The 27,882-nt window shown below is 44.6% G+C and overlaps 2 protein-coding genes across 2 annotated transcripts in view; one reads left to right on the top strand and one right to left on the bottom strand.

Annotated features, from left to right (window-relative positions):
- Positions 1-650: 650 nt before the first annotated feature.
- On the top strand, positions 651-27,198 carry LOC115893959 (intracellular hyaluronan-binding protein 4-like). The gene is made up of 6 exons (XM_030919865.1): positions 651-809; positions 1,042-1,110; positions 6,620-6,703; positions 20,659-20,830; positions 23,971-24,156; positions 25,868-27,198. Exons 1-6 carry the CDS (start codon positions 730-732, stop codon positions 25,922-25,924), a joined length of 648 nt encoding a protein of 215 aa, XP_030775725.1. The 5' UTR covers positions 651-729; the 3' UTR covers positions 25,925-27,198.
- The window catches only part of LOC115893960 (dual specificity protein phosphatase CDC14B-like), a 42,270-nt gene continuing 31,064 nt past the window's right edge, over positions 16,677-27,882 (bottom strand). Inside the window, exon 5 of the transcript XR_004054005.1 lies at positions 16,677-16,732. The gene's annotated coding sequence lies outside the window, so the exon portion shown is untranslated. The remainder of the gene's footprint in view (positions 16,733-27,882) is intronic.

Raw genomic sequence — 27,882 nt, 5'->3', positions numbered from 1 at the left:
CAGTGTCATATGACACTGGGGTCAAATGACATGAAGACAAAAGTTGCTATTGGGCTTAACAAAGAGGTCTTCAGCTGCCCTTAGCCGTTTATCTGGAGTAATGAGGTGGAAGGCAGGTTAAGGTTTTCACAGTTCCAATACCGGCTGGTTGTGTGTTTAGGAGGGAGATTTGGGAAGGGGCATAATTTGAAGTTTAACCATTTTTCTTATACAAAACATTCCAAATTTAACTTAAAGATTTAGTATTATAACAGGAATGGACTTTAGAGTTTATTTGTCTAACATCCTTATTTTTTGAGTAAGGAAACTAGATCCAGAGAGAGAAAGGAATGCCCCACTCGGATTAGTACTAGGGCCTGTCTAGCACCTGCCTCTCATGGGCTGGCCCCACCACTTAGCCTACTCTGTGCCTCCGTTTCCTCATCTGTAGGCAATAATTGTATATTAAAGATTTGTCTGCGAGCATCCAATTACTATATGCAAAATGCTCAGAACAATGCCGGTATATAGTCTATAGTGTGTGCTCACTAAAGGTTCACTATTAACTTATGATTCGAGCCACCATTCTTTCCAGTATGTTATAACCATGATTTTCTTTTAGAATTTTTTTCCGGAGGAGACCTTAGACCTTTGATTTACCAGTTTTTATTATATCCATTTCTTCCTAGACCAGGTGATAGGTTTGATCGAGACAGACCGCTGAGAGGACGTGGAGGCCCGAGAGGGGGTATGCGCGGCAGAGGCAGAGGTGGCCCCGGGAACAGAGTTTTTGATGCTTTTGACCAGAGAGGAAAGCGAGAATTTGAAAGGTACAGTGGGAATGACAAAATGTAAGTTGCTTTGTAAATGCTATTTTTACTTGAAGATGTTGGCAGCACATGGTATGAATCTATTCTGTGTTAATATTTAGTTAACTTTCTAGTACTGTGCTGTTATTCCTGTGAGAAGCTGATCCTGGGATTTTCATGAACCACTCTTTCTGATGCGGAGACTGACCGGAGACTAGCTTCTGGTTTACGGGACTATTCTTTCTTTCCATAGAGCAGTCAGAACTGAAGACAACATGGGTGGATGTGGAGTTCGAACCTGGGGATCAGGCAAAGATACCAGGTACGGTGTAAGTGTGTGCCCTCTGAGAACCTGCAATTAAGTGGAAATCTCTGATCTTTGCTTTTCTTGAAAATGATGTCTTCCGTGTTGTGCTTTATACCAGTGTATACCCTAAGTAGAGACTGATTTTAGGCTTTTGTTTAGTGAGATAACTTTTTAAAACAGGTTTGCTATGTTGCAGTTAGATTTAAACTGCTTTTAAAATTCTGTAGCCAGGCCGGGCGCGGTGGCTCAAGTCTGTAATCCCAGCACTTTGGGAGGCCGAGATGGGTGGATCATGAGGTCAGGAGATCGAGACCATCCTGGCTAACACGGTGAAACCCCGTCTCTACTAAAAATACAAAAAACTAGCCAGGCGAGGTGGCGGACGCCTGTAGTCCCAGCTACTCGGGAGGCTGAGGCAGGAGAATGGCATGAACCCGGGAGGCAGAGCTTGCAGTGAGCTGAGATCCGGCCACTGCACTCCAGCCTGGGCGACAGAGCAAGACTCCATCTCAAAAAAAAAAAAAAAAAAAAAAAAAAATTCTGTAGCCAAACAAATTTGTGACAGATGACCATGTATTTGCTCAAACATATGGCACTGTACATTTGCACATGCCTCAAAATGCTTTTTGTTGGCTGCACACAGTGGCTCACGCCTGTAATCCCAGTACTTGGGGAGGCCAAGGCGGGTGGATCACTTGAGGTCGGGCGTTTGAGACCAGCCTGGCGAACATGGTGAAACCCCATTTCTACTAAAAATACAAAAACCAGCTGAGCATGGTGGTGGGTGCCTGTAGTCCCAGCTACCCAGGAGGCTGAGGCGGAAGAGTTGCTTGAACCTGGGAGGTGGAGGTTGCAGTGAGCCGAGATGGCACCGCTGCTCTCCAGCCCGGGTGACAGAGCATCTGTCACTCAGCATCTCAAAAAAACAAAAAAAAGTTTTTTTGTTTTGTTTAATTTTATTACTTTTTAAAATAGAGACAGGATCTCACTATGTTCCCCACGCTGGTCTCGAACTCCTGGGCTCAGACAGTCCTCCTGCCTCAGCCTCCCAAAGCGCTAGGATTACAGGCGTGAGCCACTACATCCAGCCTGAAATGCTTTTTAAATTCCTGGATATTCTATGTGTTTTTACCTTTCAAAGTTCTTGTGGATCCTTGACACATCTTCATTTTATAAAATCATTTGTAGATTGAAGCTTAGTGACAGGTTTCACCTGAGGCTCAAGTTGGACATTTCTCTGAGGCTTCATGGTGCCTTAGATGTGCGCCAGTTCTGCTAGTTAGATACATGGTTCTGCTCTGTTTTATTTCACAGCTGGAGGGATGATGCCTTCCGGGTGTCTGCAGAAGAAGAGGTAGGGCATGCGGCAGGCGGTGCAGTGTGAGCAGTGCCACAGGGCAGGCTTCCCACTAGCGCAAAGGCTTGAGGGGATCCAGGCTTCCACTTTGAAGAATATAAGCTTTTTTTTTTTTGAGACGGAGTCTTGCTCTGTCACCCAGGCTGGAGTGCAATGGCGTGATCTCGGTTCACTGCAACCTCCACTGCCCAGGTTCAAGCGGTTCTCCTGCCTCAGCCTCCCAGGTAGCTGGGACTACAGGTGCCCGCCACCATGCCCGGCTAATTTTGTATTTTTAGTAAAGACTGGGTTTCGCAACATTGGTTAGGCTGGTCTCGAACTCCTGACCTCAGGTGATCTGCCCGCCTCGGCCTCCCAAAGTGCTGGGATTCCAGGCGTGAGCCGCCGCGCCTGGTCAGAATATAAGCTTTTTACATGAACTTATTTTTCTTAAATTGTTGTCCTTAAAGACAAATGTGTAAACTAATATCAAATGTAACAATGTTGGATTTACTATCATTGCTCATTTGTGTTCTCCTTGAAAAGAAGAGAAACTTGTTGAGTGTTTCTCTATCTGGGGTTCTGCAGGATCTTGATGACAGATCTTTTCATTTTGTTTTATTTTATTTTGATAATATATTTTAAAAAGTAATATAGGCACCTTCTTTCTTTTTCTTTTCTTTCTTTCTTTTTTTTTTTTTGAGACAGAATCTCACTCTGTCACCCAGGCTGGAGTGCAGTGGTGTGATCTCGGTTCACTGCAACTTCCACCTCCCGGGTTCAAGCAATTCTCCTGCCTTAGCTTCCCGAATAGCTGGGATTATAGGTGCCTGCCACTATGCCTGGTTACTTTTTGTATTTTTAGTAGAGATGCAGTTTCACCATGTTGGCCAGGCTGGTCTCAAACTCCTGACCTCAGGTGATCCACCTGCCTCAGCCTCCCAAAGTGCTCAGATTATAGGCGTGAGCTCCCATGCCCGGCTTGGGCACCTTCTTTCTTAATCATCTGATTTACCACCTTATTTAATACTACCACTTCATTTCAGTTTGCCTTTGAACTTAAAATCATTTTGGCTCTAAGTGGTTACTTATCCTGGAGCGCCAGCCTTGGCCTTGTAATGTTAAGAGGTGACCACCTGTGCCCCTGGCAGGCTGGCATGTCTCGTTGTTAAAATGACATGTGCCCCATGGCACTCATTTTGGATTGGTTTGTGAGTTAGAAAGTCAAAGCTCTTTTTTTTTTTCCCTCTTTCTCTAAGTCAGGGTCTGACTCTGTTGTCTATGCTGGAGTATGGTGGCTCAGTCTTGGCTTACCATAACCTTGAAACCCCAGGCTCAGTTGATTCTTCCACCTCAGCTTCCCGAGTAGCTAGGACTACAGGCACACGCCACCACACCCAGCATTTTTTTTTTTTTTTTTTGGAGACAGAGTCTCACTCTGTTGCCCAGGATGGAGTGCAGTGGCATGATCTTGGCTCACTGCAACCTCTCCCTCCCGGGTTCAAGTGATTCTCCTGCCTCAGCTTCCCTAGTAGCTGGGACTACAGGTGCTTGCAACCATGCCCAGCTAATTATTTTTTTTTTGTATTTTTGGTAGAGATGGGGTTTCACCGTGTTAGCCAGGATGGTCTTAATCTCCTGACCTCATGATCCGCCTGCCTCAGCCTCCCAAAGTGCTGGGATTACAGACATGAGCCACCGCGCCCGGCCTTTTTTGTATTTTCAGTAGAGATGCAGGTCTGCTGTGTTTCCCAGGCTGGTGTCAAACTTCTGGGCTCAAGCAGTTCACCTGCCTTGGCTCCCAAAGAGCTAAGACTACAGGCGTTAAGCCACCATACCCAGCTAGTCAAAACCCTTAGGTGGTTAGAATTTGTAATGGAAAGCTTTTCTTAGAATAAGACTAATTTCTTAATAAATAGAGATAAATTTTATTTATTTGTACATTTACTTCGTACATATCTTAATAAATGGAGTAAGAAATTTATTTCTTAATAAATCAGCTTGAGGTCATGAAAATGATGCAGTGCGAAGGAGTTATGTGCTGCTTTAGATTAGTGAGAAGAAAGTGGAGGTGAGCCTAACACAGTAAGTAATGGTTTGTGGCTGGCAAAGCCCAAGTGCCTCACCGTGTATTAAAGGTGTAAGGGCTTTGCAGTAGTTTAGTATTCCTATTTGAAGACACTGACAGCAATAACTGGGTTTAAGGACAAAATGCCTTCAAACTGGCATGACTGTGCCATTTCAGTAATAATGCTTTTCTTCAACAGTTTGACAGCGCTAAAATAGAATTTTTTCTATTTATCTGTGCTGAAATAGAATTTTTCCATCTGCAATAATTTAAAAAGTGTATCAGATATTATTGTTAAAATTGCAATAGACACCCATGAATGCAGTTTTCAATAATGCTGCCTTTCAACTTTTATTGTGAAGAACAAGACAGTTTTATTTGTTCTCAAAGCAACATTTGATGAAAATCTGTTGTCAGAGATTTGATTAAGTGTGAGGTCTGATTAAATTTGAACTAGGTAACAAAGCCTTGAAGTGTGTAACATCATTTTATGGAACATATGTGCACAAATAGGGATTTTCTGCACCAGTACAACTGAAGTCAAATATAGACATGGGCCTTGGGGTTATATCTTTCTTCTGATAAATCCAACATTGGTGATTTACCTTTTTTTTTTGAGACGGAGTCTCACTCTGTTGCCAGGCTGGAGTGCAGTGGCACAATCTCAGCTCCCTGCAACCTCCGCCTCCTGGGTTCAAATGATTTTCCTGCCTCAGCCTCCCAAGTAGCTGGGACTACAGGCACGTGCTACCACGCCCAGCTAAGTTTTGTATTTGTAGTAGAGACGGTGTTTCACCGTGTTGGCCAGGCTGGTCTCAATCCTCTGACCTTGTGATCTGCCCGCCTCGGCCTCCCAAAGTGCTGAGATTACAGGCGTGAGCCACCATGCCCGGCTGATTTACTTTCAACAAAATAGCAGAACCTGCCAAATTAATTGCGGCTAATTTTGAAACTTAATTTTCTTTCAGTTTTGATCATAGGGTTCTATAAGAGCTATAGGCACAATATTTTATATGCATTTATAAAATAATTTAGGTCAACATGGGGGGAGACATCTGTGATTTTTCTCTTCTGTAAAACCAGCTAATTGCTGAAGTTTAAGAAATACTCAGTTTTTTTGTGGTTCATGCCTGTAATCCTAGCACTTAGGGAGGTTGAGGCAGGTGGATCACTGGAGTCCAGGAGTTCAAGACCAGCCTGAGGAACAAAGTGAAATCCCATCTCTACAAAAAATACAAAAACTTAGCCGGATATGGTGGTGTGTGCCTATAGTCCCAGCTACTCCAGAGGCTGAGGTGGGAAGTTCCCTTGAGCCCGGGAGGTCGAGACTACAGTGAGCTGTGATGGTGCCACTGTACTCCCGCCACCATGCCTGGCTAATTTTTGTATTTTTAGTAGACATGGGGTTTCACCATGTTGGCCAGGCTGGTGTCAGACTCCTGGCCTTAAGTGACCCACCCTCCTTGGCCTCCCAACGTGCTAGGATCACAGGCGAGAGCCACCCTGCCGGCCTGGAACCTTCATTTTAAAAAATAAAAGTTAATTATTCACGTTTTGTTTTAAAAACAGTGAGTTTTTAAAAAATTGATTATAGTAGCTTGGAGTTGAGAATTTAATAATTACTTAAATTGAAAAAGTCTTTTTCTGTTATTGTAGTTCAATTTATGGTTACTTTTTTTAAAAAAAAACTTACTTTTAAAGCCCTCAATAGGCCAGGCACGGCAACTCACACCTGTAACCCCAGCACTTTGGGAAGTCGAGGTGGGTGGATCACTTGAGGTCAGGAGTTCAAAACCAGCCTGGCCAACATGGCAAAACCCTGTCTCTACCAAAAACACACAAAAAAATTAGATGGGTGTGGTGGTGGACACCTGTAATCGCAGCTACTCAGGAGGCTGAGGGAAGAGAATCTCTTGAACCTGGGAGGGAGGTTGCAGTGAGCCGAGATTGCACCACTGCACTCCAGCCTGGGTGACAGAATGAGACTCAGTCTCAAACAAACAAACAAACAAACAAAAAACCAAAACAAAACAGAAAACAATGTTTTCTCCATCTCAAACATGCAGAGGCATTGGTGTGAACGTATTTGTGTGACTAGAGAGGGTCTTTCTGTTTTTCAGTGACGTGGAGCCGACTGCACTGATGGAGGAACCCACGGTGGTGGAGGAGGCCCAGGGCGCCCCGGAAGAGGAGTCTCCAGCCAAGTAGGGCACTTCATTCATTCCCTATTGTGGTGTTGGTTCTCTTCTTAATGATTTCCTTCCTTTTTTTTGAGATGGAATCTCGCTCTGTTGCCCAGGCTGTAGTGCAGTGGCACGATCTTGGCTCACTGCAACCTCCACTTCCTGGGTTCAAGCGATTCTCCTGTCTCAGCCTCCTGAGTAGTTGACACTATAGGCGTGTGCCACCACACCCAGCTAATGTTTGCATTTTTAGTAGAGATGGGGTTTCACCATGTTGGCCAGGCTGGTCTCGAACTCCTGACCTCAAGTGATCCACCCTCTTCAGCCTCCCAAAGTGCTGGGATTCCAGGTGAGCCACCACACCTGGCCTTTCTTGATGATTTCTAAGAGCTCTTCACAGACCAGGAATCTCAACCCCTTATCCTATCACGGAGGGCTGACCTTAATGTATTAATGACTGGCGATCAAACTAATTAATAATTAGTTCAAATAACCTAATGAATATCAGTGATAATTGGTGAAAATTAGGCATTCTGTCCTCTGCCTACAAGCTCTTTTCCAGCAGCTTGTTAAACTCCTTGACTTGGAGTAGCCTGACTCGCATATGGACCTCTAGTGCCTCATCCCCTCTGCGCTCTCCCAGTCCACCCTCCCTCTCTCTTCATTATGTAGCTTAGATCCTGGCTCCGTCTCCAGCACCCTCCAAGTTCTGTTTTTCTGCCTTTTTTTTTTTTTTTTTTTGATACTGAGTTTCGCTCTTGTTGCCAGGCTGGCGCGATCTTGGCTCACTGCAACCTCCGCCTCCCGGGTTCAAGCAGTTCTTCTCCTCAGCCTCCTGAGTAGCTGGGATTACAGGCATGCGCCACCACGCCCAGCTAACTTTGTATTTTTAATAGAGATGGGGTTTCTCCATGTTGACCAGGCTGGTCTCGAACTCCCAACCTCTGGTGATCCGCCCGTCTCAGCCTCCCAAAGTGCTGGGATTACAGGCATGGGCCACTGTGCCTGGCCTCCAAGTTCTTAAATAACCATGCACCTTTAACTCTCTGGCCCTTTGCACTTTCTGCTGTAACTTGCTAGCAAAACCCCTCCTGGGTGACTCCACTATCTGCCTTCTCTCTGCCTGTTCCACAAGCTAAGCAATACAAGTCACATCGTGGCCCGGTTAGAACCCCGTAAATTCCCGGTCACCGATATTCTGAAACCAGGCCTTGGCGATCCCCGGTTCTTGGGTTCACTCTTTTTCTCCCACCTTCTCTAATGACTGTTTTAATTTCTCCTCAAAACCCTGGCACTGCCTCCCACCGTACCCTTCCCCCATTGTCCTCTTCCATTTTTTGGATGCAGCGTTTCCTTCTATCTCACAGAGTGATTAGGAGCCATCCGGTGGGAACTTCCTCATCCTCCCACTCCCAAAGATACAAGACTGCTACACCTGCACACCTTCTGGGCTCCTTCCCTCATGGTAACCATCGGGGTGCCATCCCCCCCGACCTCTGCACGCTTCGGATCCTCTCTCCTGCTGACTTCATGAAAACTTCACACTGTCAGTCAGCTCCTTCCTTTTTTGGTATATTCATCTCCTTCCTCCCAACCCTAGTCTTCCAGTCAGCATTTAAACATGCTCAGTCTCTCCTGTGTAAGTGTCCTCTGGACCCCACGTTCTCCGTCAGCTGCCTCTTTCAGAGTTGTGTGTGGCCTTCTTCACTTCCTCCCTTCCGCTTTTTCCTCACTTTAGCCAGGCCTGGCTTCCTTCCTCGTTGCCCTTCTGAAACAGTCACCATGTCTCCGGATCTAATGGATGCTGCAGTCTGCGTCTTTCTTGACCTCTCAGAAGCATTTGACTTTATTGATTTCTTCATAAACGTGCTCTCCTGTTGGTTTCTGTGATCACTCTGCTCTTCTGGTTTTCCTTCTGCCTCTCAGCATCTCCTTTGCAGGCTCATCCTTGTCTTTCTGGTTTTTTAAAACGTTAAGTCTTTCAGGGCCCTGCCTTAGGCCTTCTCTTTCTATAGAGTTTCTTTATAGGATCTTAGGCACTTCTGTGGCTTAAATTGTCATTTACATGTTTACTCTGGAATATGTGTCTCTGGCTCCAACCTTCAATGTGGGCACCAGGCCTGTGGGTCCATCTTCCTGCTGGACGCTTCCCCTGGGACATTCCAGATGCTGCTGTGCCCAGCCTGACCGAGACTGGGCTGACTCCCCCCTACACCTCTGGTCCTCATTCGGTGTTTCCATCCAGCTGTACAAACCGGAAACCTACGAGTCATCCTTGGAACTTCTGTCTTCTTGACCCTCCTCTTTCCAAAACCCAGTTCTTCCCTCTGCTCTGGCAATTGTACCCCTAGAAACTGAGCATCACCACTCACCAGCATTGTCTAAGCCATTGTTATCTGGACCACCGCTGGAGCCCCTCACAGGGCTCCCTGTATCCTCACCTTCTACGCCAAAGTGGTGTTCACACTGCATTCGGATTGTCATGCCCTCACCCCTTGCGTAAGACGCCCTGATGTCTTCCTGTCCTTTTTCTGTCCCCTGTCCTGACCTGCAGAGTCCTGTGTGGTCTGGCCCCTGCAAAACCCTCAAGTTCAGATATTGCTGTGCCTTCTCTGGGTTCACCATGAGGTCTTTATTTCATGTTCTCAAACGTACTTTTATCCTGCCCCTGCCCTCACACTTGCCATACAGCTTTCACAACTGCTGTTTCTTTGTTTTCCCAAACCCCCTTTACTCTTTACCTATCTCTTACTCATCCTTCGGCTGCCAAAAGGCAGGGTGTCTAGTGGTTAAGAGCACAGATGTTGAACCGGTGTGATGAGTTGAAATCCCAGCTCTGCCACTTACTAGTTGGGCAAGTTATTTAATTTCTCTTTTTCAGTGGCTCAGTTTTCTTCATCTGTAAAATGGGAATATTAACGTCCCTACATTATAGGGTTTTTGTAAAGATTGTGTGTGCGTGTGTGTGTGTGTGTGTGTGTGTGTCTCCGTGTCCTAGAGTGATGCCTGGCATGTAGCTAGTGCTTTATTAATATCATCTGCTATTATTATTGTTACTCATTGCAAGAGTGAAGGGCCACAGTGATTGATGATTGTGAAAGCTGTTAATTTACGATGCAAAACAATTTCAATGTATTATTCAAAACAAATGTGTTTCATTAAAGAAATAGGATTAACAGTTAATATGAATATTTAGACAGTGAGCTAACTAAGGAACTCAATTAACAGTTTATATGAATGTTGAGAAAGTTAACTGGATACCTTCAGGAGAACATTATATCCTTTTTGAGCCAATAAACATTTATACAAATTCAGGTACTATAAGGCAGAATAATAGAGAGTAAATTATAGTATTGTTCTAATCTATAGAATTGATTGAGATACTCTAGCATTCATAATATTAGACAAAAATATTTAGTCATTCTGAAAGAAAATAAAGCTTGTTGACTTTCTGTCTGCAGTATCCCAGGAGAGCTAGCTGGAAAATCTTTGTCTCTCTTTTCTGCTGACTGCTGCGGGGAAAGTGAGCCTCTACTTGGGATTGCAAGTGCAATGCAGGTGTTGGGTGACCGTGCTGAGACATTCTTTTTTCTGCATTGCCTTGTCAAATTTTAACATTATTACTAAAATTTCTAATAATACAGTTATAATTTTTTGAGACTCTAAAAGTTGGGCTGGTATCTGAGGAGCACATTGAGTGATAGCGATGTTCTCTGGTCTCAGGCCTGTTTGAGTGTTGATTTTGCACTCTGGCTTCTGGCATTTAGCCTGAATGTACTACGTTCAGTGTACCTCTCAGTTCTAGAACGTCTTGGTAGATGAATCTGATGTACTCTCACTTATGTTCAAACACACAACCTAAAGTGTACTTCCATTTTCCTCAGATAGGACGTATGTTACTGATAATTATATGTGCAGTGCCCTTCCATCCTTCCGTCTTCTTCCTTTCATTACAGAAATACTAACTGTTCCTTGTCGCATGGTGTTCTAGTGTTCGACGATACCTGTGATGACTCCTTGTATTTTAAGAATAACTCTAACATTGACCAGGTGCGGTGGCTCACACCTGTAATCCCAGCACTTTGGGAGGCTGAGACGGGCGGATCATGAGGTCAGGAGATCGAGGCCATCCTGGCTAACATGGTGAAACCCCGTCTCTACTAAAAATAGAAAAAATTAGCTGGGGGTGGTGGTGGGCACCTGTAGTCCCAGCTACTCGGGAGGCTGAGGCAGGAGAATGGTGTGAACTCAGAAGGTGGAGCTTGCGGTGAGCCAAGATGGTGCCACTGCACTCCAGCCCGGGCTATAGAGTGAGACTCCGTCTCAAAAAAAGAAAAAGAAAAAAAGAAAAAGAGTAACTCTAACATTTTTAGAGCATTTGCTGTTTGCCAAGAACTGCTGTAAATGCTTCCATGTCTTAATGCATTCAGTTCTTTGCCACTCCATGAAGGAGGAGCTACTGTTATTCTGACACTGGGACAGAGGCTGAATACCTGTCACCTGGCTCACGTGCAGAGCCGGAATGTGAACCGGGCAGATGCACAGACATTCATGCTCCTCTAGCGAGCGGTAGGAACAGCAAAAAGTGCTGTTCAGAACACCTGCTGGTAACTCGGGAGAGGGGAAGGTAAGAGCTGCCGGGATCTCTGAGCATTTCCCGACTCAGGAATATGGAACATCAACTCCCATCCTTCCTGAAAAATACTTTGTTAAAAGAAACTGTGAGGAAGCAGTAATACAAACTGTCTGCAACAAATTATTATTATTATTTTTTTTTTATTGAGACGGAGTCTCGCTCTGTCACCCAGGCTGGAGTGCAGTGGCCGGATCTCAGCTCACTGCAAGCTCCGCCTCCCGGGTTTACGCCATTCTCCTGCCTCAGCCTCCCGAGTAGCTGGGACTACAGGCGCCCGCCACCTCGCCCAGCTAGTTTTTTGTATTTTTAGTAGAGACGGGGTTTCACCATATTAGCCAGGATGGTCTCGATCTCCTGACCTCGTGATCCGCCCGTCTCGGCCTCCCAAAGTGCTGGGATTACAGGCTTGAGCCACTGCGCCCGGCCAACAAATTATTTTTTATTGTAATTGGTTTCCTAGAGTATTTGCTGAAACAATGAAGATTTTCTTACTTTTTAGGTTAAATTCACTTGTCCCAGTTAAATATCCAATTAGTAAAGCTTTATTTCTGGAGCCTGCTTTCTTTGATTCGCTGCACGCTTTCATCTATTCAGGTGAAAAGGTATTGCATGGATGGAAATGTGGACATCTGAATCGATGTTTCGATCTTTCCTCTGCGCCCATCATGACTGTTTTCCATGTAGGTGTATTTCTCTGCCCCCTTATTCCCCGCATCTCGGTGGAGCACAGAGGTTGAGTGTAGGCTTTGGAAACGCAATGACAGGATTGGAACTTGCCTCTTCTGTTTGTTTGCTCGCTATGTGGCCTCTCTCGCCTCGGTATTCTTATCTGTAAAATGGGATATTAATTATATCTAACTGTTGATGTCATGAAATAATTCATATAAAGCATTGTGAATAGCACTGGCACATGGTGAGCGTACAGTGTCAGCTAGTCTCATTCGTTTCTAGATAAAGGGAACGGTGGTTAAAGCAGTGTGATTTCTATAATTTCACATGTTGAGACACAAACATATAACTATCCAATGTGTATCTAGCATTAGTCACATTACTATAGATTTGACCACCTTATATCCATAAGTCACTGTCATAGAAAATTCCCTCCCAAAAGTTTTGTATAATAAACCAAGGACTGTGAAGGTCTTTGAATTACTCAAAAATGGGGGTGTTAAAACAATAGCAGTTATGAGGCTCTTGGTTGTTAGAAATATACCTGCATGAGCCCTTCCTGGAATCGAAGGATGCATCTCTTCCTGTGGAATATTGAGTCATTGCGGAAACTGCCAGTAAAACTGTACTCAGAACCAATCAAATGGGAAATGGGGTATGTGTCACAGGATTGTCACCGTGTGTGTTTGCTCATAACCTTTAGTGGGTAGGGAATCGGGTTAAGGAGCTTGTCCTTGGTAATATTATGCTGCTTTCGATGTGGCTTGTTGAAACTGCAGCTGATAAGCAGGGGGGGATATGGGGCATCCATGCCTGTATTCTTGAATGAGGTGCATTCCAGTCAACAGCTTCAGGCTGATACTGCTGAAGGAGGCTGTAACTTGTAACTAATCTGAATTTCACTAGATGCTTTATGTGTCTACACACAATTTCAAGCTTGCATTTAATATATAACTTGTACTTTTTTGATCTAGTTCTTTGTTTAGATATGATGTCCTTTAAGCAAAGTGTGTTAATAACAAGTACTTCTTTGGCCTTAATGTAAAATCTATTCTTTCTAGAATTGAATTTTCTGGAATTTATGAAGTTTATTAGGTCATCTTAAGTATGAAAGAATTACCAAATTTATAGCATTCAGTTCTGTTGATTTTTAAAATTATGTCAAAGTAGGTTAAAGAACATTATGATTCCTTAATATTTATTTTTAGCTCTGTATTAAAAATTTATGTTATGGAAAATTATACAAATTTAGTAGTATAAAGAACTTGTAAGTAAGTTGTTCAGCTTCAACTGTTACCAAATAATGGCCATCCCTGTTTCACGCATATTTCTGTCAATTCTGCCTCCCCCAGGGTATCATATGCCACTCATAAATGTTTCACAGTGTTATACCTACTACTCTTTTTAAATAACATAACTGGACTACTATTACTCAATTAAAATTTTTTTAATATCCTTGATATCATTAATACCAAGACACTTCTTCAGTTTCCGATTGTCTCAAAACTTTTTTTAGAAAGATAATTCGTTTGAAACAATATTGAAATATACATGTCAATTGGTTAGTCTTTTGTCTGTTTTTAAAACAGCTTTGAGATATAGTTCACATCCAATAAATGGCACATATTTAGCATGTAGTTTTACAAGCTTTGATATATGTGTACACTTGTGAAAGTATCACAATGAGCAAAATCACGAGCACAGCCATCGCCCCACATTTCCTAGCGTTCTTTTGTAGGCCCTCTCTCTTGCCCCATTTCCCCCCGGCAACCAGTGATCTACTTTCTGTCACTACAGATTACTTTGCAGTTGCTGTAATTTTATATGAATGGAATCATGCAGCTCGTATTCTTTTTTGGTCTGTGTTCTTTCTCCGAGCATACTTATGTGTCATTGCGGAGTAGTAGTCTGTTATACAGGTAGACCACCATTTATCTGTTTACCTGGTGGTGATCATTCGGTGGTCTCCAGTTTTTGCTATAAAGCTGCATGAACTTTTTTTTTTTCTTTGAGACAGAGTCTCACTCTGTCACCCTGGCTGGAGTGCAGTGGTGCGATCTTGGCTCACTGCAAGCTCTGCCTCCCAGGTTCAAGTGATTCTCCTGCCTCAGCCTCCCGAGTAGCTGGGATTACAGGCGCCCGCCACTATACCTAGCTAATTTTTTGTATTTTTTGTAGAGACGGAGTTTCACCATGTTGGCCAGGCTGGTCTCGAACTCCCGACCTTGTGATTCGCCCTCCTTGGCCTCCCAAAGTGCTGGGATTACAGGTGTGAGCCACCGTGCCCGGCCTGAACATTTTAATATACAAGTGTTTATATGAATATACACTTCCATTTCTCCTGGGTACACACCTAGGAGTGGAATGGTTGGACCAAATGGTATGCGTATATTTCACTTTGTAAGAAGCTGCTGAACTCTTTTCCAAAAGGGTTGTACTGTTGTTACTTTCTCACCAACAGTAAGTGAGAGTTTACTTCTCCTACATCCTTGCCAGTAGGTGGTATGGTCAGTTTTTACAACTTCCAGTCATTTTAATAGGTATATAGCTCATTATGGGTTTTTTTGGTCATCATTTGTTTTTTTCTTTTTTTTTTAGAGACAAGGTCTCGCTCTGTCACCCAGGCTAGAGTACAGTGGTGTGATCACAGCTCACTGTAACCTCGAATTCCTGGGCTCAAATGATCCTCCCACCTCAGCCTCCTGAGTGGCAAGCGCCACCATGCCCAGCTAATTTTTTACTTTTTTGTGGAGATGGGGTCTCGCTTTGGTACCCAGGCTAGTCTCCAACTCCTGGCCTCGAGTGCCGCCTCGGCCTCCTGGAGTGCTGAAATTACAGATGTGGGCCACCGTGTCTAGCCTCATTGTGGTTTTAATTTGCATTTCCCTAATGACTAACAATGTTGAACATTTTTTGCGTGGTATTTCCCATCTGTATTTCTTCTTCAGTAAACCTGCTTTGATAAAGAACCACTGCCACCAGGTACTTGATTGTTTCCAGGGCATTTGGGTGGACAGAGCTGGGAAATAGACACACACACACATTAGAAGATAAAACATGAGTTCATTCAATATTTCCAATTCAAAGTTGCAATACGGGATTTTTTTTTTTTTTTTTTTTTTGAGTTGGAGTCTCGCTCTGTCGCCCAGGCTGGAGTGCTGTGGCGCGATCTTGGCTCACTGCAAGCTCCGCCTCCCGGGTTCATGCTATTCTCCTGCCTCAGCCTCCCGAGTATAGCTGGGACTACAGGCCCCTGCCACCACGACCGGCTAATTTTTTGTATTTTTTTTAGTAGAGATAGGGTTTCACCGTGTTAGCCAGGATGGTCTCAATCTCCTGACCTCGTGATCCGCCCACCTCGGCCTTCCAAAGTGCCGGGATTACAAGCGTGAGCCACCGCGCCCGGCCTGCAATACGGGATTTTTACCTAGACTACTTGTTTCTCCTTTTCTTACATACTGAAAATTCTAGTTCTGAGTAACATTGTGCTTTTAATCATTCGTTGCACATAAAACAGTCACAGCATTACCAACACTACCTTCAGTAACACAGTTACTGAAAAGCTATGTCGAGGAGGGAGATGAGTAACCAAATTTGTATTTCAAAATCATTTGAAATAGTTTCTCTTGATGGTTATATCACCAGTTTCATAAACATTTAGGTTACTTTGATTCATTTTACTTTCAAATTTTAGAGATTGAATTTTAATTTAAATCTGTTTTATAATTATGTAAAATATTTACATGTTTCCAAAGTTCAGTCTGAAAAACATGATTTCTTTTTTTTTCTTTTTGAAATGGAGTTTCACTCTTGCTCAGGCTGGAGTGTAATGGTGCAATCTCAGTTCACTGCAACCTCTGCCTCCCGGGTTCAAGCGATTCTCCTGCCTCAGCTTCCTGAGTAGCTGGGATTACAGGTGTCTGCCACCATGCCCAGCTAATTTTTGCATTTTTAAGAGAGACGGAATTTCACCATGTTGGCCAGGCCTGTGTCGAATTCCTGACCTCAAGTAATCAACTGGCCTCAGCCTCCCAAAGTGCTGGGATTACAGACATGAGCCACCATGCCCAACCAAAATATGGTATTTTCAAATAGCTTTTATCCCTGTTTTTTTCCTGGCTTACATTCCAATTAAAAAAAAATGGCCCAGTGTGGTGGCTCATGCCTGTAATCCCAGCACTGTGGGAGGCCAAGGTGGGTGAATTGCTTGAGCTTAGTTTGAGACCAGCCTAGGCAACCGGTGAGACCCCTCCCCCACCCCATCTTTACAAAAAATACAAAAATTAGCCGGGTATGGTGGTGCATGCCTGTAGTAGTCCCAGCTACTCTGAGGGCTGAAGTGAGAGGATCCCTTGAGCCCAGGAGGTAGAGGTTGCAGTGAGCAGAGATCACGCCACCGCACTCCAGCCTGGGTGACAGAGTGAGACCCTGTCTCAAAAACAAACAACAAAAATAACCTCTCTATCTCTGTCTGTGCTAAGCATATGTATTTGTGTGGTCTCCAGGGTACTGCACACCCCTCCTTGCTTGTCTCATTCACTCTGGAAGGTGCTCCATGGCCGTGTGTGGAGGCAGTCCTCATTCCTTTCTTAGCTGCTATGCTATAGTTTTTCACCAAGTTCTTCTGGATCGGTTTGGGTGGCTCCATTGATTTGCTGTTCCAGTGTCTTAGTATCTTTCAATATTTTTGCCAATATATCTTTGAGATCTCTGTTTTGATATTGGTATTTTTCCAGCATTTTATTCTGAAAATTTCAAAACACAGCAAAGTTTAAAGAATTTTATAGCGAACATCTATACTTACCACTACCTAAATGCTACCATTTATATCTTATGTATTCATTTTATGTTCAGTATTCATCATTAATCCACCATGTTTTTTCACATTTCATAATAAATTATAGACATCTATATACTTCCCCTAAATAGTTCAACATACATATCACTAAATAGAATTTAATATTTGTTTACAGTTTCTTCTGATATAAAATGTATATACTGTGAAATGTATAAATCTTAAGTGTAATTCACTGTTTTGATAAATGCATGTACTTGTGGAATCCAAACTCCTGTCAATATACAGAACATTATATCAATCACGCCAGAAAGTCCCTTCATATCCCTTCATGTTACCTTTTCTTTGATGTTTTTCTACCATTGGCTTGGTATTGTAAAGTCACTGCAAATTTGTCTATTTTTGGATGCACTGTGGTTAGGTTTCTCTACTGACTTTGCTTATATTTTTCATAACATTGATCTGTGTATTTCTATAATAGAACCTTAAATTACATCAGCTCTTCAGTGAAGATACTGATTTGATTCTCTCCCCACTCTCCACCTACTGTTTTTTTTTGTTTGTTTATTTTTGGAGACAGAGTCTCGTTCTGTCATCCAGGCTGGAGTACAGTGGCACCATCTCGGCTCACTGCAACCTCCGCCTCCCGGGTTCAAGTGATTCTCCTGCCTCAGCCTCCTGAGTAGCTGGGATTACAGGCGTGCACCACCACACCCAGCTAACTTTTGTATTTTTAGTAGAGATGGGGTTTCTACATGTTAGGCTGGTCTCGAACACCTGACCTTGTGATCCACCCGCCTTGGCCTCCCAAAGTGTTGGGATTACAGGCGTGAGCCACCGCGCCTGGCCTGTTTTTTTCCTTTAAACATCTTCAAGATATAATTCTCGTACTATAGCACTCAAATCTCTAAGTATATAGGCCAGGTGCGGTTGTTCACACCTGTAATCCCAACACTTTGGGAGGCAGAGGCAGGAGGATCACTTGAGGCCAGGAATTCAACACCAGCCTGGACTACATGGCGAGACCCTGTCTCTACAAAATTGTAAAAATTAGCTGGGCCTGATGGCTTATGCCTGTAGTCCCATCTACTCTCAGGAAGCTGAGGTGGGAGGATCCTTGGACTCAGGAGGTTGAAAGTACAGTGAGCCATCATCATGCCACTGCACTCCAGCCTGGCCAACAGAGTGAAACCCTGTCTCAGACAAATAAATGAATAAACGAATGAATGCATGGATGAATGGTTTGGGGTATGTTACATTATTAATTTTTTATATTGCAGTAAAAATAAACAACATAAAAATTGCCATTTTTACCATTTTAATATATACAATTTAGTGGAAAATATACAGTTTAGTGGCCTCAGTAACATTCACAGTGTGTGTAACCATCACCACCATCCATCTCTGGAACTTTTTTTTTTTTGAGACAGAGTCTCGCTCTCTCGCCCAGGCTGGAGTGCAGTGGCGCGATCTCGGCTCACTGCAGCCCCCGTCTCCCAGGTTCAAGCGATTCTCCTGCCTCAGCCTCCTGAGTAGCTGAGACTACAGGCACCTGGCACCACACCCGGCTAACTTTTTTGGTATTTTTTAATAGAGACAGGGTTTCACCATATTGGCCAGGCTGGTCTCGAACTCCTGACCTCGTGATCCACCCGCCTCGGCCTCCCAAGTGCTGGGATTACAGGCGTGAGCCACCGCGCCTGGCCTAGAACTTTTTCATCACAAACAGAAACTCTGTATCCATTCAGCACTAACTCCCCATTTCCCCTCAGCATGTAGTAACCTCTGTTTTACTTGTGCTTATGAATGTGCCTATTCTAGGTGCCTCATCTAAGTGGAATCGTTCAATGTTCCTTTTGTGCCTGGCTTATTTTAACTATTAGCATCGGGTTTTCAGTTTCATCCATGTTGTAGCATGTGCCAGTCTTCACTTCCTTTTTTTTTGTGTGTGTGTGTATTTTTTGGTGATTTTCAAATCTACAATTTAATCCTTTTAAAGTGGCATTTAGTACATTCAGAGTGTTATGCAACCATCACCATGATCTGGCTCCAGAACGCGGTCATCATCCCCAAAGGAAACCTTGTGCCCATTCAGCCTCACCCCCTGTCCTCCTTCCCTGCAGCCCTGGCCACCACTCATCTGCTTCCTGTCTGTGAACCTGGCTCCTCTGCATAGTTCATGTAAATGGAATCATACACAGAAGTCTTTTCTGCCTGGTTTATTTCACTTGCATCATTTTCTTAAGGTTTGTTCATGTTGTGATGTGTATTAATACTTTGTTTCTTTTTATTGCCAGATAATATTCCAAAAAGTCTGCCAGATTTGGTTTATCCACTCATTAGTTAATAGACATCTCGGTTGTGTTCACTTTTTGGCTCTTATGAATAGCGCTGCGGCAAACACTTGGGTTTAAGTTTGCATGTGGATGTATGTTTTCATTTCTCTTGGGTATAAAACCCAGGAGTGAAATTTCTGGGTCAGAGGCTAACTCAGCTTAGATTTTTGAGGAACCACCAGACTGCTTTCCAAAGTGGCTACACCATTTCACCTTCCCACTGGCAGTGTGGGTTCCGGTTTCTCCATGTCCTCCCCAACGCCTGTCAAATGTCTTTGATTCTAACCCTCCCACTGGGTGTGGAATGATGCAGCTCTGTGGTTCTGACTTGTCTTTCTCTAATAGCTAATGAGGTGCAACATCTTACTGCCTATTTGTATATCTTCTCTGGAAAAATGTTTATTCGGATCCTTGCCTTTTTTGAGGGGAGGGTGTTCATTTGTCTCAATCAAAGACTTGTATCTAGAATTCATAAAGCATTCTTTTTTTTTTTTTTTTTTATAAGAGACAGTGCCTCACCGTGTTGCCTAGGCTGGAACACAGCGGCCATTCACACATGTGATCATAGCTCACTGCAGCCTGGAACACCTGGCCTCAAGCAGTCCTCCTACCTCAGCCCCCTCAGTAGCTAGGACTATCGGCATGAGCCACCACGCCTGGCTCTTCATAAAGGATTCTTTATATATTCTAGTTACAAGTCCCTTTTGAGATATATTATTTGTAAATATTTTCTCCCATTTTGTGGACTGTCTTTTTACTTTCTTGATGGTGTCCTTTGTCGTACAAAAGTGTCTGCTGATGTTTGACATACGTACTTCTGTTGCTTGTGCTTTTGGTGTCATGTGGAAGAAACCACTGCCCAATCCCGGGTTAGGAAGGTTCTGCCTAGGTTTTCTGCTAAGAGTTTTCTATTTTAGCTCTTGTATTTATGGTGTGAGGTAGGTCTAACTTCTTTCTTTTGGTGTGGATATCCAGTTGTCCCAGCACCATTTGTTGAAAATACTTTTCATTCTCCATTGAATTGTCTTTGGCACCACGGTTGGAAAAAAAATCAATTGACCATAAATGTGAGGGTTTATTTCTGGACTCTGAATTATTTTCTCTCAATCTATATTTCTGTCTTTTGTTTTCTTTTTAAAATTCATTAAAGAGGATATTTACAAAAGTATGCATTTATGAGCCACTGCTTTAAAACTTCTGTTTCTGTTTCCTGTATTTTATTTCAGCTCGTTTTCCGTAATTACCTTGTTTTGTCTGTCATGGAGTGCTGAAGTGTAACGTTAATGTCATCAGGATGGTGATGTTCCCATTTTTCAAAGATTGCTTTGAACACAGGAAGTATTTTCTGTTGGCAGTGATGACATAAATGTTGAAAATGAAATATGGAAGCTTGTGAGTCAGAGATTTTCTTACCTTACTTGCATTTGAAATGCAGTACCACAAAAATATGTAGAATAAATGGTTATAACTTTTTCTTTAATAAAGTAGACATTTTCATACCATTAAAAGTTATTCTTTATGATTATACATCTCTTTATAGAATTCCTGAGTTGGAGGTAGAAGAAGAAACCCAAGTTCAAGAGATGACTTTAGATGAGTGGAAAAATCTTCAAGAACAGACCAGACCAAAGCCTGAGTTTAACATCCGGAAACCAGAATCCTCTGTTCCTTCCAAAGCAGTGGTGATTCACAAGTCAAAATATAGAGATGATGTAAGCATTACGTTTCGTATGTAGAGGTCATCTTTACTTTTACCTTACTGGAAGTGAAATGGACCTTTCCACTTCTATCTTGAAAATGGAACATTAGTAATTGGCGCTTTTGTTTCTAATCAGAGATGATCTATGCCTAATTTTCCTGTATCTTTATTGTTCATTAAGAAAAGGAATTGAAACTTGATGTATTGAGAGCAGCACAGAGCAGTCAGAGGAACAGTGTATCCTCTACTCCTCCCGGGGCTGTGCTGGGACTGTACACATACTGTGTGTTCATTGTATTTCATTTTTCTCAAGCGAGAGTTACAGATTGTGTCTTGTACAGTTCAAAGTTGTTCAGAGGATAACTACACTCTGTTTTCCCTGATTAGTTTACTTTACTTTCAACTCTGATTTTTGATGAGAGCATTTCACTCTGAGTAGTTGATGACGTTTTAAACTGTGGTTGAGGTTCTATGCTCTTCTGACGACTGTCCCATGTTGGTTCAGCAGCTTTGCGCCCCTTGCCTAACTGCAGAGGTGGCGGGAAATGAGTCCCCGAACTGCCTGGCTGCTTGGTCAGGCTACAGCAGCGTGTGCTGCGGGGGTTGCAGGGAGCCCCTCCGTGTTGTGAGGCCTTATTGCTCAAAGCGTCCATCCGGCTCTTCTCAGAAGCTTCAGTTTTGCAGGGAGAGGTGTCGGGGAAACATCCAGCAGCCTGTGTTGATAGGGATGCCACTGGGTCATTGAGTCCCCTACTTAAGTTACTGAACTGAAGGCAAGGTCCACTGAAGCATTCTCATTATGGGGTTTGAATCTGTATCATTCCGTGACAGCTTGATCCAGTCGCTGTGTCGAGGTGGGAGTGAGTGTTCTTCCTCTCTGTGGGGTATTAGTCGTTGATTCTCATGTGCAATCTCAGGAATGCTATCCTGTTGTAGAGTTGTCATTGACACTTTGGTTAGTTTCATTTTCTGAGTGAATACCTTGATTAGGGGGTCATTTAAGATACAGGGCTCTTGGGAGGCCAAGGCGGGTGGATCACCTGAGGTTAGGAGTTTGAGACCCTCCTGGCCAACATGGTGAAACCCCGTCTCTACTTAAAATACAAAAACTAGCCGGGCGCGGTGGCGGCGCCTGTAGTCCCAGCTACTCGGGAGGCTGAGGCAGGAGAATGGCGGGAACCCGCCAGGCGGAGCTTGCAGTGAGCTGAGATCCGGCCACTGCACTCCAGCCTGGGCGACAGAGCGAGACTCCGTCTCAAAAAAAAAAAAAAAAAGATACAGGATTCTCTCCCATCCTCTTGTTTTGGTCAGTCCAAGCTGTAGGAGGCCTTACTAGTAAGTTTTGTAGACATAGGTGGCCAGAGCTTTATTTCCTTGGCAATCCCTGGGAGGCGTTTTCTGATTCCATTAGCTGGCTGGGTTGGTTCTTTACCTGTCCACTTCCTTTGTTCTTCTTTGTTCCAGGCATTGTAAGTAAAATTTTCTCGAAAACAAATGTGCTGCCAGGATTGAAATGCGCAGCTGACATGTTAGGTAAAAATAGAAGCTGCTGTTCCTTAATCCACAGCAGATTCGCCCTCCCTGGCGCCAGAGGTCTCCCAGGATATGTGAAGCAAGTGGGTTAGCTGAGTCATCGAGCTTGGCCTCAGTGAAGCACACATCTTGGTCCTTGTTCATCTTAAAGGACTGAAGCTTTTAGCTAGGAATTGTTCTTAAAGCAACACAAGCCTGATCTTGGGTTCACCGGTTTACTTTGTTCTGGACACCTGAAGAGACAAAAGCACTAGAATACCCAGCAACGCTCACACCTAGTAACAGCCCCGTGTAAGGCACTGGGCAGCTAAAGCACTTTGGCCAGGGCCAGCTGGAGCCGCGAGTGGAGCCCAAGCCTTTGTATGTCCTTAGACTGTGTCCACTCCCTGCTCCACTCTCCCGCGGCCCTTTCTGCCCCTTCCTGCAGTGGGAGGCGGCTCAAAGCAGGGCCCCAGGGAGACCTTACCAGGGCTTCCCTGCTGAGTGCCAAAGAGGCGAGAGTTGGTTATTTTGCCTGTTACTATTTTTTGTGTGTTTATCTTTTTACAGAGTGCCAGTGCTCCTGGATTGTTTTTCTTCACCTTTTTAGCACTAAGCATCCAACTACCTAAAGCCTCTGCTATATTTTAACCTGAGACCTTAAAGGGGACACAAATGTTAAGCGTGAAGGCTGCCATGAGCATATGGCCTAAAGGTGTGGATGTGCTTGTGGAAACTTGGTTCCATTTCCTGGTTGTAGTCATGTTTAATGTTGTGGCACTTTGGAGATTCACATCTGAGATCGTTGACGTATTTTCTGTTCTGCAGGTTTTTATTTTACTTAAAGTGGGTTTGTGTGTGTGTGCGTGTGTGTGTGTGTGTGTGTTACCATTATTATGAGTTGAAGCCAAATCAAATTTGGATCAGATTTAATTTATTTATTTAATATAGTTGTCACAAGATAGAGAATTTTAATGAAAGCAGTTCTTAAAAAGCAGCTTTGTGCAACACTTTGTGCAGTGTTGGTAGAACACTCAGGTAACCATACTCTGTTGTTTTTATAACATTTCTCTATATTTTGAGTGAGAATTGTTTATTATAAATCATGTGATTTCTAGCACGTGGTACTTAGAGTCAGCACCCATGCTGAAAGGAATTTCTCTGTTAAATTCTATTCTGGGAAGGAGATATTTCCTTATTTATCAAAGCATTTGTGAACAGATAAGACAGAAAATAAGCAAAAATGAAAACTTTTTTGTCTCAGCAAAATACACTTAGATATAAAACATGTATATTGTTTGCTATTATTAGTCATGCCGAATCTTACATCTTAACCTGCTCAGGTGATAGAAATTTGGTCCCACTTGAAATCATAAGTTCAAAGATGTTTGGATTAAGATTGTAATTGCAAGAATGTGGGATTGCAAAACATACGGAACTCACTGTCTTGGAATTGGAACAGCAGTGCTGTCTTCCTTTGTCCAGCTCTGCAGCCCAGGGCCAGAGACACATCCAGAGAGTGGCTCTGTCTAGCCCCTGACGGTGTTTTAGCTCCTGTGCAGCACATTGCAGCCACTAAGCCAAATGAGTGTGGGGATGGCTATGGGCTTGTGCATGTTGGATGCTGTAACTGTGTTTCAGATGGTAAAAGATGACTATGAGGACGATTCCCATGTTTTCCGGAAACCCGCCAATGACATCACATCCCAGCTGGAGATTAATTTTGGCAACCTCCCTCGTCCCGGGCGTGGAGCCAGAGGAGGCACGCGGGGAGGCCGGGGAAGGATCAGGAGGGCAGAGAACTATGGACCCAGAGCAGAAGTGGTGGTAGGTGTCTGTATTATAAATCCCGAATGGTTTGCTGAAGGAAGTAAATAAGGACGGTGTCCCGGGCCCAGGATGGTCTATTTCAGAGGGTCATTGGTTTCTGCAGTGACTTTTCCTGTAGCTAGCGTGGGCCTGATGTTGGGGCATTTGGACGGTGTTGGAGCATCACGGACATCTTGGCCAGGGACCATTCTGTAGCCCTGGCTTCCAGGGTCTGCTGTGAAGGCACTCCCAGGATCCGAGAAAAACTCACTCTCATCTGCATTAGACAAGATCCCCAGGCTTGGGATTGAACTGGAGCACCTGACATTTTGCTCCCTGTGGCCTGATTGTATACCTTGGGCTCAAGTGATGCTGTCAGAGCGAACAGAATCCTTCCTAAGATCTCAAGCCCTTTGTGAGGGGACCTTCCTCAACCCTCCCCAGCTCACCGGCCTCATACCGTCCTCAGCCAAGGCTGCCTGCTTCTAGCGCTCGACACAGCATGCTCCTTACCCCTGGCCTCTGCCTGCGGCCTCCGTCCATCCTTCCAACCTCCCGTCCTCACAGGTTTCTTTGATCACATCTCCTAGACCGGTCAAGGTCTCGGAGCAAAGGAGTTTCTTTTCATTGAAGCCTGATCTCCGTGTGTGACTTATTCCCACTGGTGTGGCTGGTAGTCGGCGGCTGCTTTTGCTCATTATCAGTTTATGCAGTGCCATGCAGTGCCTGGCATGTAGTAGGTGCTTCCTAATGTGGTATGGACACTTACTCATTGGAAGTCAGCTCTGAGGCCCTGTGGCACACACCCCTTCTCTGTGGCTGGTCTTGGCAGTGCTCCTCTTGCTGCCAGTTCCTCGCTCTAGGGAGCAGCCCCTGGAAGCAGTATCTGTGGTTTGGTTTTGCTTAAGCAGGAGCAAAAACACAATTTTTTTGGGGGGGTGGGGGTAGGGGTATATTTGGGGCCAGGCTGGAAATAGGCTCTGTTCTGAGATAGGAAACACATCCTCCTTTCCTATAGCGGAGCTCTGGCCACTGCAGCACTCCGGGGCGTGTGCTGGGACACCGCTGAGACCCAGCGCTTCCTGCCTCTTCACTGGCATCTGTCCCCACCCCCACAAGCTGTGTCCCCCCCCCCCAAGAAGAGCCCTCAGGGCCACCCCTGCCCCCATCAGGCCACACTGTTTCCCAGTCCAGGTCCTTGTTCCCTTTGCTTATCCATTGAGGTTCCTCCCAGGGAGAACCTTCTCTTCCCACAAAACCTTGCCTGACCTCGGTGTCCACTTTGCCATCAAATTGCACTGGACGGCCCTCCTGTGGCCCCTCCCTCCCAGGACGTTAGTGAAGCTCCTGACTCGATGGTCAGTTTCTCCAGCGCCATGAGCTCCCTGAGGATAGGCACTGTCTGTGCTCCTCCTCCTCCCTCCAGTACCTGGCACGCAGTAACCGTTCTGTTGACTCGACGAAGGACGTGCCCATGCAGAGCCCCCCAGTAAGAGCTTGCAGGACATAGGAAGGGAGGCCGCTCCTTTTTCGAGGAGACCGGAGGCCTGTGTGGGAGGGAGCTGTGCTTTCCTGGGTTAGCAGTGACCTGTCCCTCTCCCCTTCCCACTGTGGATCCTGCCTCTAATGCAGGCCCCTCAGCGTTGGTGCCAGGCCCTTGTTATCCCATTGGGATACTGGGAATGGATGAAGGGGCAGTGGATTTCAAAGTATGTCTTTTCTTCTTTAGATGCAAGATGTCGCCCCCAACCCGGATGACCCCGAAGACTTCCCTGCGCTGTCTTGAAAGAGCCTGTGTCCCGGCACCGCGGAGCCGTGTTGCACACCCGTGGAGGCTTTTCCGGCTGGGCCAAGAGAATCGGACTCTGAGAACAATAGATGTTGCTTTTCCCATGTTGTGTGAATTTGTCGCACTTTTTCGGGCTGGGCTGTTAGAGGGGCTTCTCCAGAGGCTTGAGAGCAGGCCCTTTCCCAAGAAGGTGAAGAATGGTGACTGTGTTTTTACTGAAGGAATTTCAAATGAAGTTCAGTAATAATGTGTAAACTGTGTACATAAGAGATAGTATAGACTCCTCCGCGGGAGTGTGGAGGGAAAGGAGGTTGTCAAATAGACTCCACGGAGACTCTTAGGAAGCAGGAGATTCCCGGAGGCTGTGCCTTTAGCATAAGAGGAAACGCACAGAACTGGAACTGTTCATGGAAAGCAGTCACAGCTGAGTTTTCAGAGACCAAGAAATTAAAATACAATTGTACTTACTGTTTACTTGTAAATGTTATCTACTCTCCTGGAATATTTTCCTTTCTGGTTTTCACTTAACCAGTCATTTAAAAATCGCTATCGTGTAGCCACTGGCCACCACTCTGTGACACAGAATCAGAGAAAGTGTTGATTTTTAATTGTGATTTAAACTACCTCCTGGTTTCTGTGTGTGTGCACACACACAGCTAGTGTTTGGGTGGTTTTTAGGAAGAATATTGAGTATATGACTTTAAAAACCATCTTATTTAACCTGCCAGTCAAATGGAAAGGGACCATGGCAAAAGCAAATACTGCAGCCTTTTCTTCTGCAGAGCTAGTGTCAGTTTGGCAGCTGTGTACAAAGGCCTCCGCCTTTGGCTTGGGCAAAAGTTGTAAATAACTAGTATTTATTAAGCACTTATGAGCAGTTTTTCTCACTCAGTCCTGGCCCCAGTTCTAGAGTTCCTCTTTATGGCTTTTGGTGAAAGTTTGGGGTTGGGGGTGCACCTCAGAGGTTCAGTAATTCACCTGGAGTCCCCCGCTGAACAGAGCTGGACCCAGAGCCACACGCCCAAAAGCACACACTGTGCTGGGGAGGACGTGGGCCTAGGAGGGCCTGCAGGTCCAGGCAGCTGTAGAGCTGCTAGAAGCTGGGGTGTTGCTCTCCCTGCTTTCCCTGTTGTCACACAGTTCGTATGCTCGCTTGAGATGGAATCTGAACCTCGGTCCCGGGATCTGTGCTTTTTCCCACCTTGCCACACTGTCTCAGGTGGCTTTGAACTGGAAGCCACGTGCAAATAAAGGTTGGTATTCGCTCTTGACTTTGTGTAGAGAAAACAGTCCTTTGGTTACTCTCAGGCCACACCAGTCAGTCAGGATTTTGTTGAATAATCAAAGCTGAATCCATACACGTTAGGGTCAGTTAAGGATGTCTGCTTTGGGTGAGAGCCTACTTTTGGTCTCTTATTAAATTATTATCTGAGTACTAAGGTTTATCAACTGAGTGTTTTCTTCCTTTTCATGGAAAAGGCAATGGATGCAAGCGCCCTGATTTCCAGAATCTGAACCTAGCTGGTACAACATCGGGGCTGCGTCATGACTCAGTGGCTTTGAAGCTGTCACACTGTCATTTTGCCTAACCGTGGCTTTGACGATTAGCCAGAGATCCATTTGAAGAAACTTTCCTTCAGTGTTGTGAATACTACTTGAAAAGCCCATAGCAGTTGGTTTAATGTTGCAGTTGCGAAAACACTGACAGCTCCTATCCCATAAAGCTGTTGAGTCATGTGGTTGAAGACAGTTTTGGGGAATCCGGTGCATGTTCTGAACCTGTAATGGGCAGTGTTTGCTTACCAGGGCTAGCTCTTGCCGACTTGGTCTTGTGCCTGGATGTAGGAGTTTTGTTTGCGCTCTTTCTGGATTGTGCCAGGTTGTACATAGCCCTACGTGCCCCAGAGAAGCCAGGGAAGACAGAAGCGAAGGGCAGGGGGGTGTCACCAGCATGC

The sequence above is a fragment of the Rhinopithecus roxellana genome, chromosome 16 (assembly GCF_007565055.1).
Source record: "Rhinopithecus roxellana isolate Shanxi Qingling chromosome 16, ASM756505v1, whole genome shotgun sequence".
NCBI classification, from domain to species: Eukaryota; Metazoa; Chordata; class Mammalia; order Primates; family Cercopithecidae; genus Rhinopithecus; species Rhinopithecus roxellana.
This window is presented reverse-complemented; position numbering and strand designations above follow the sequence as displayed.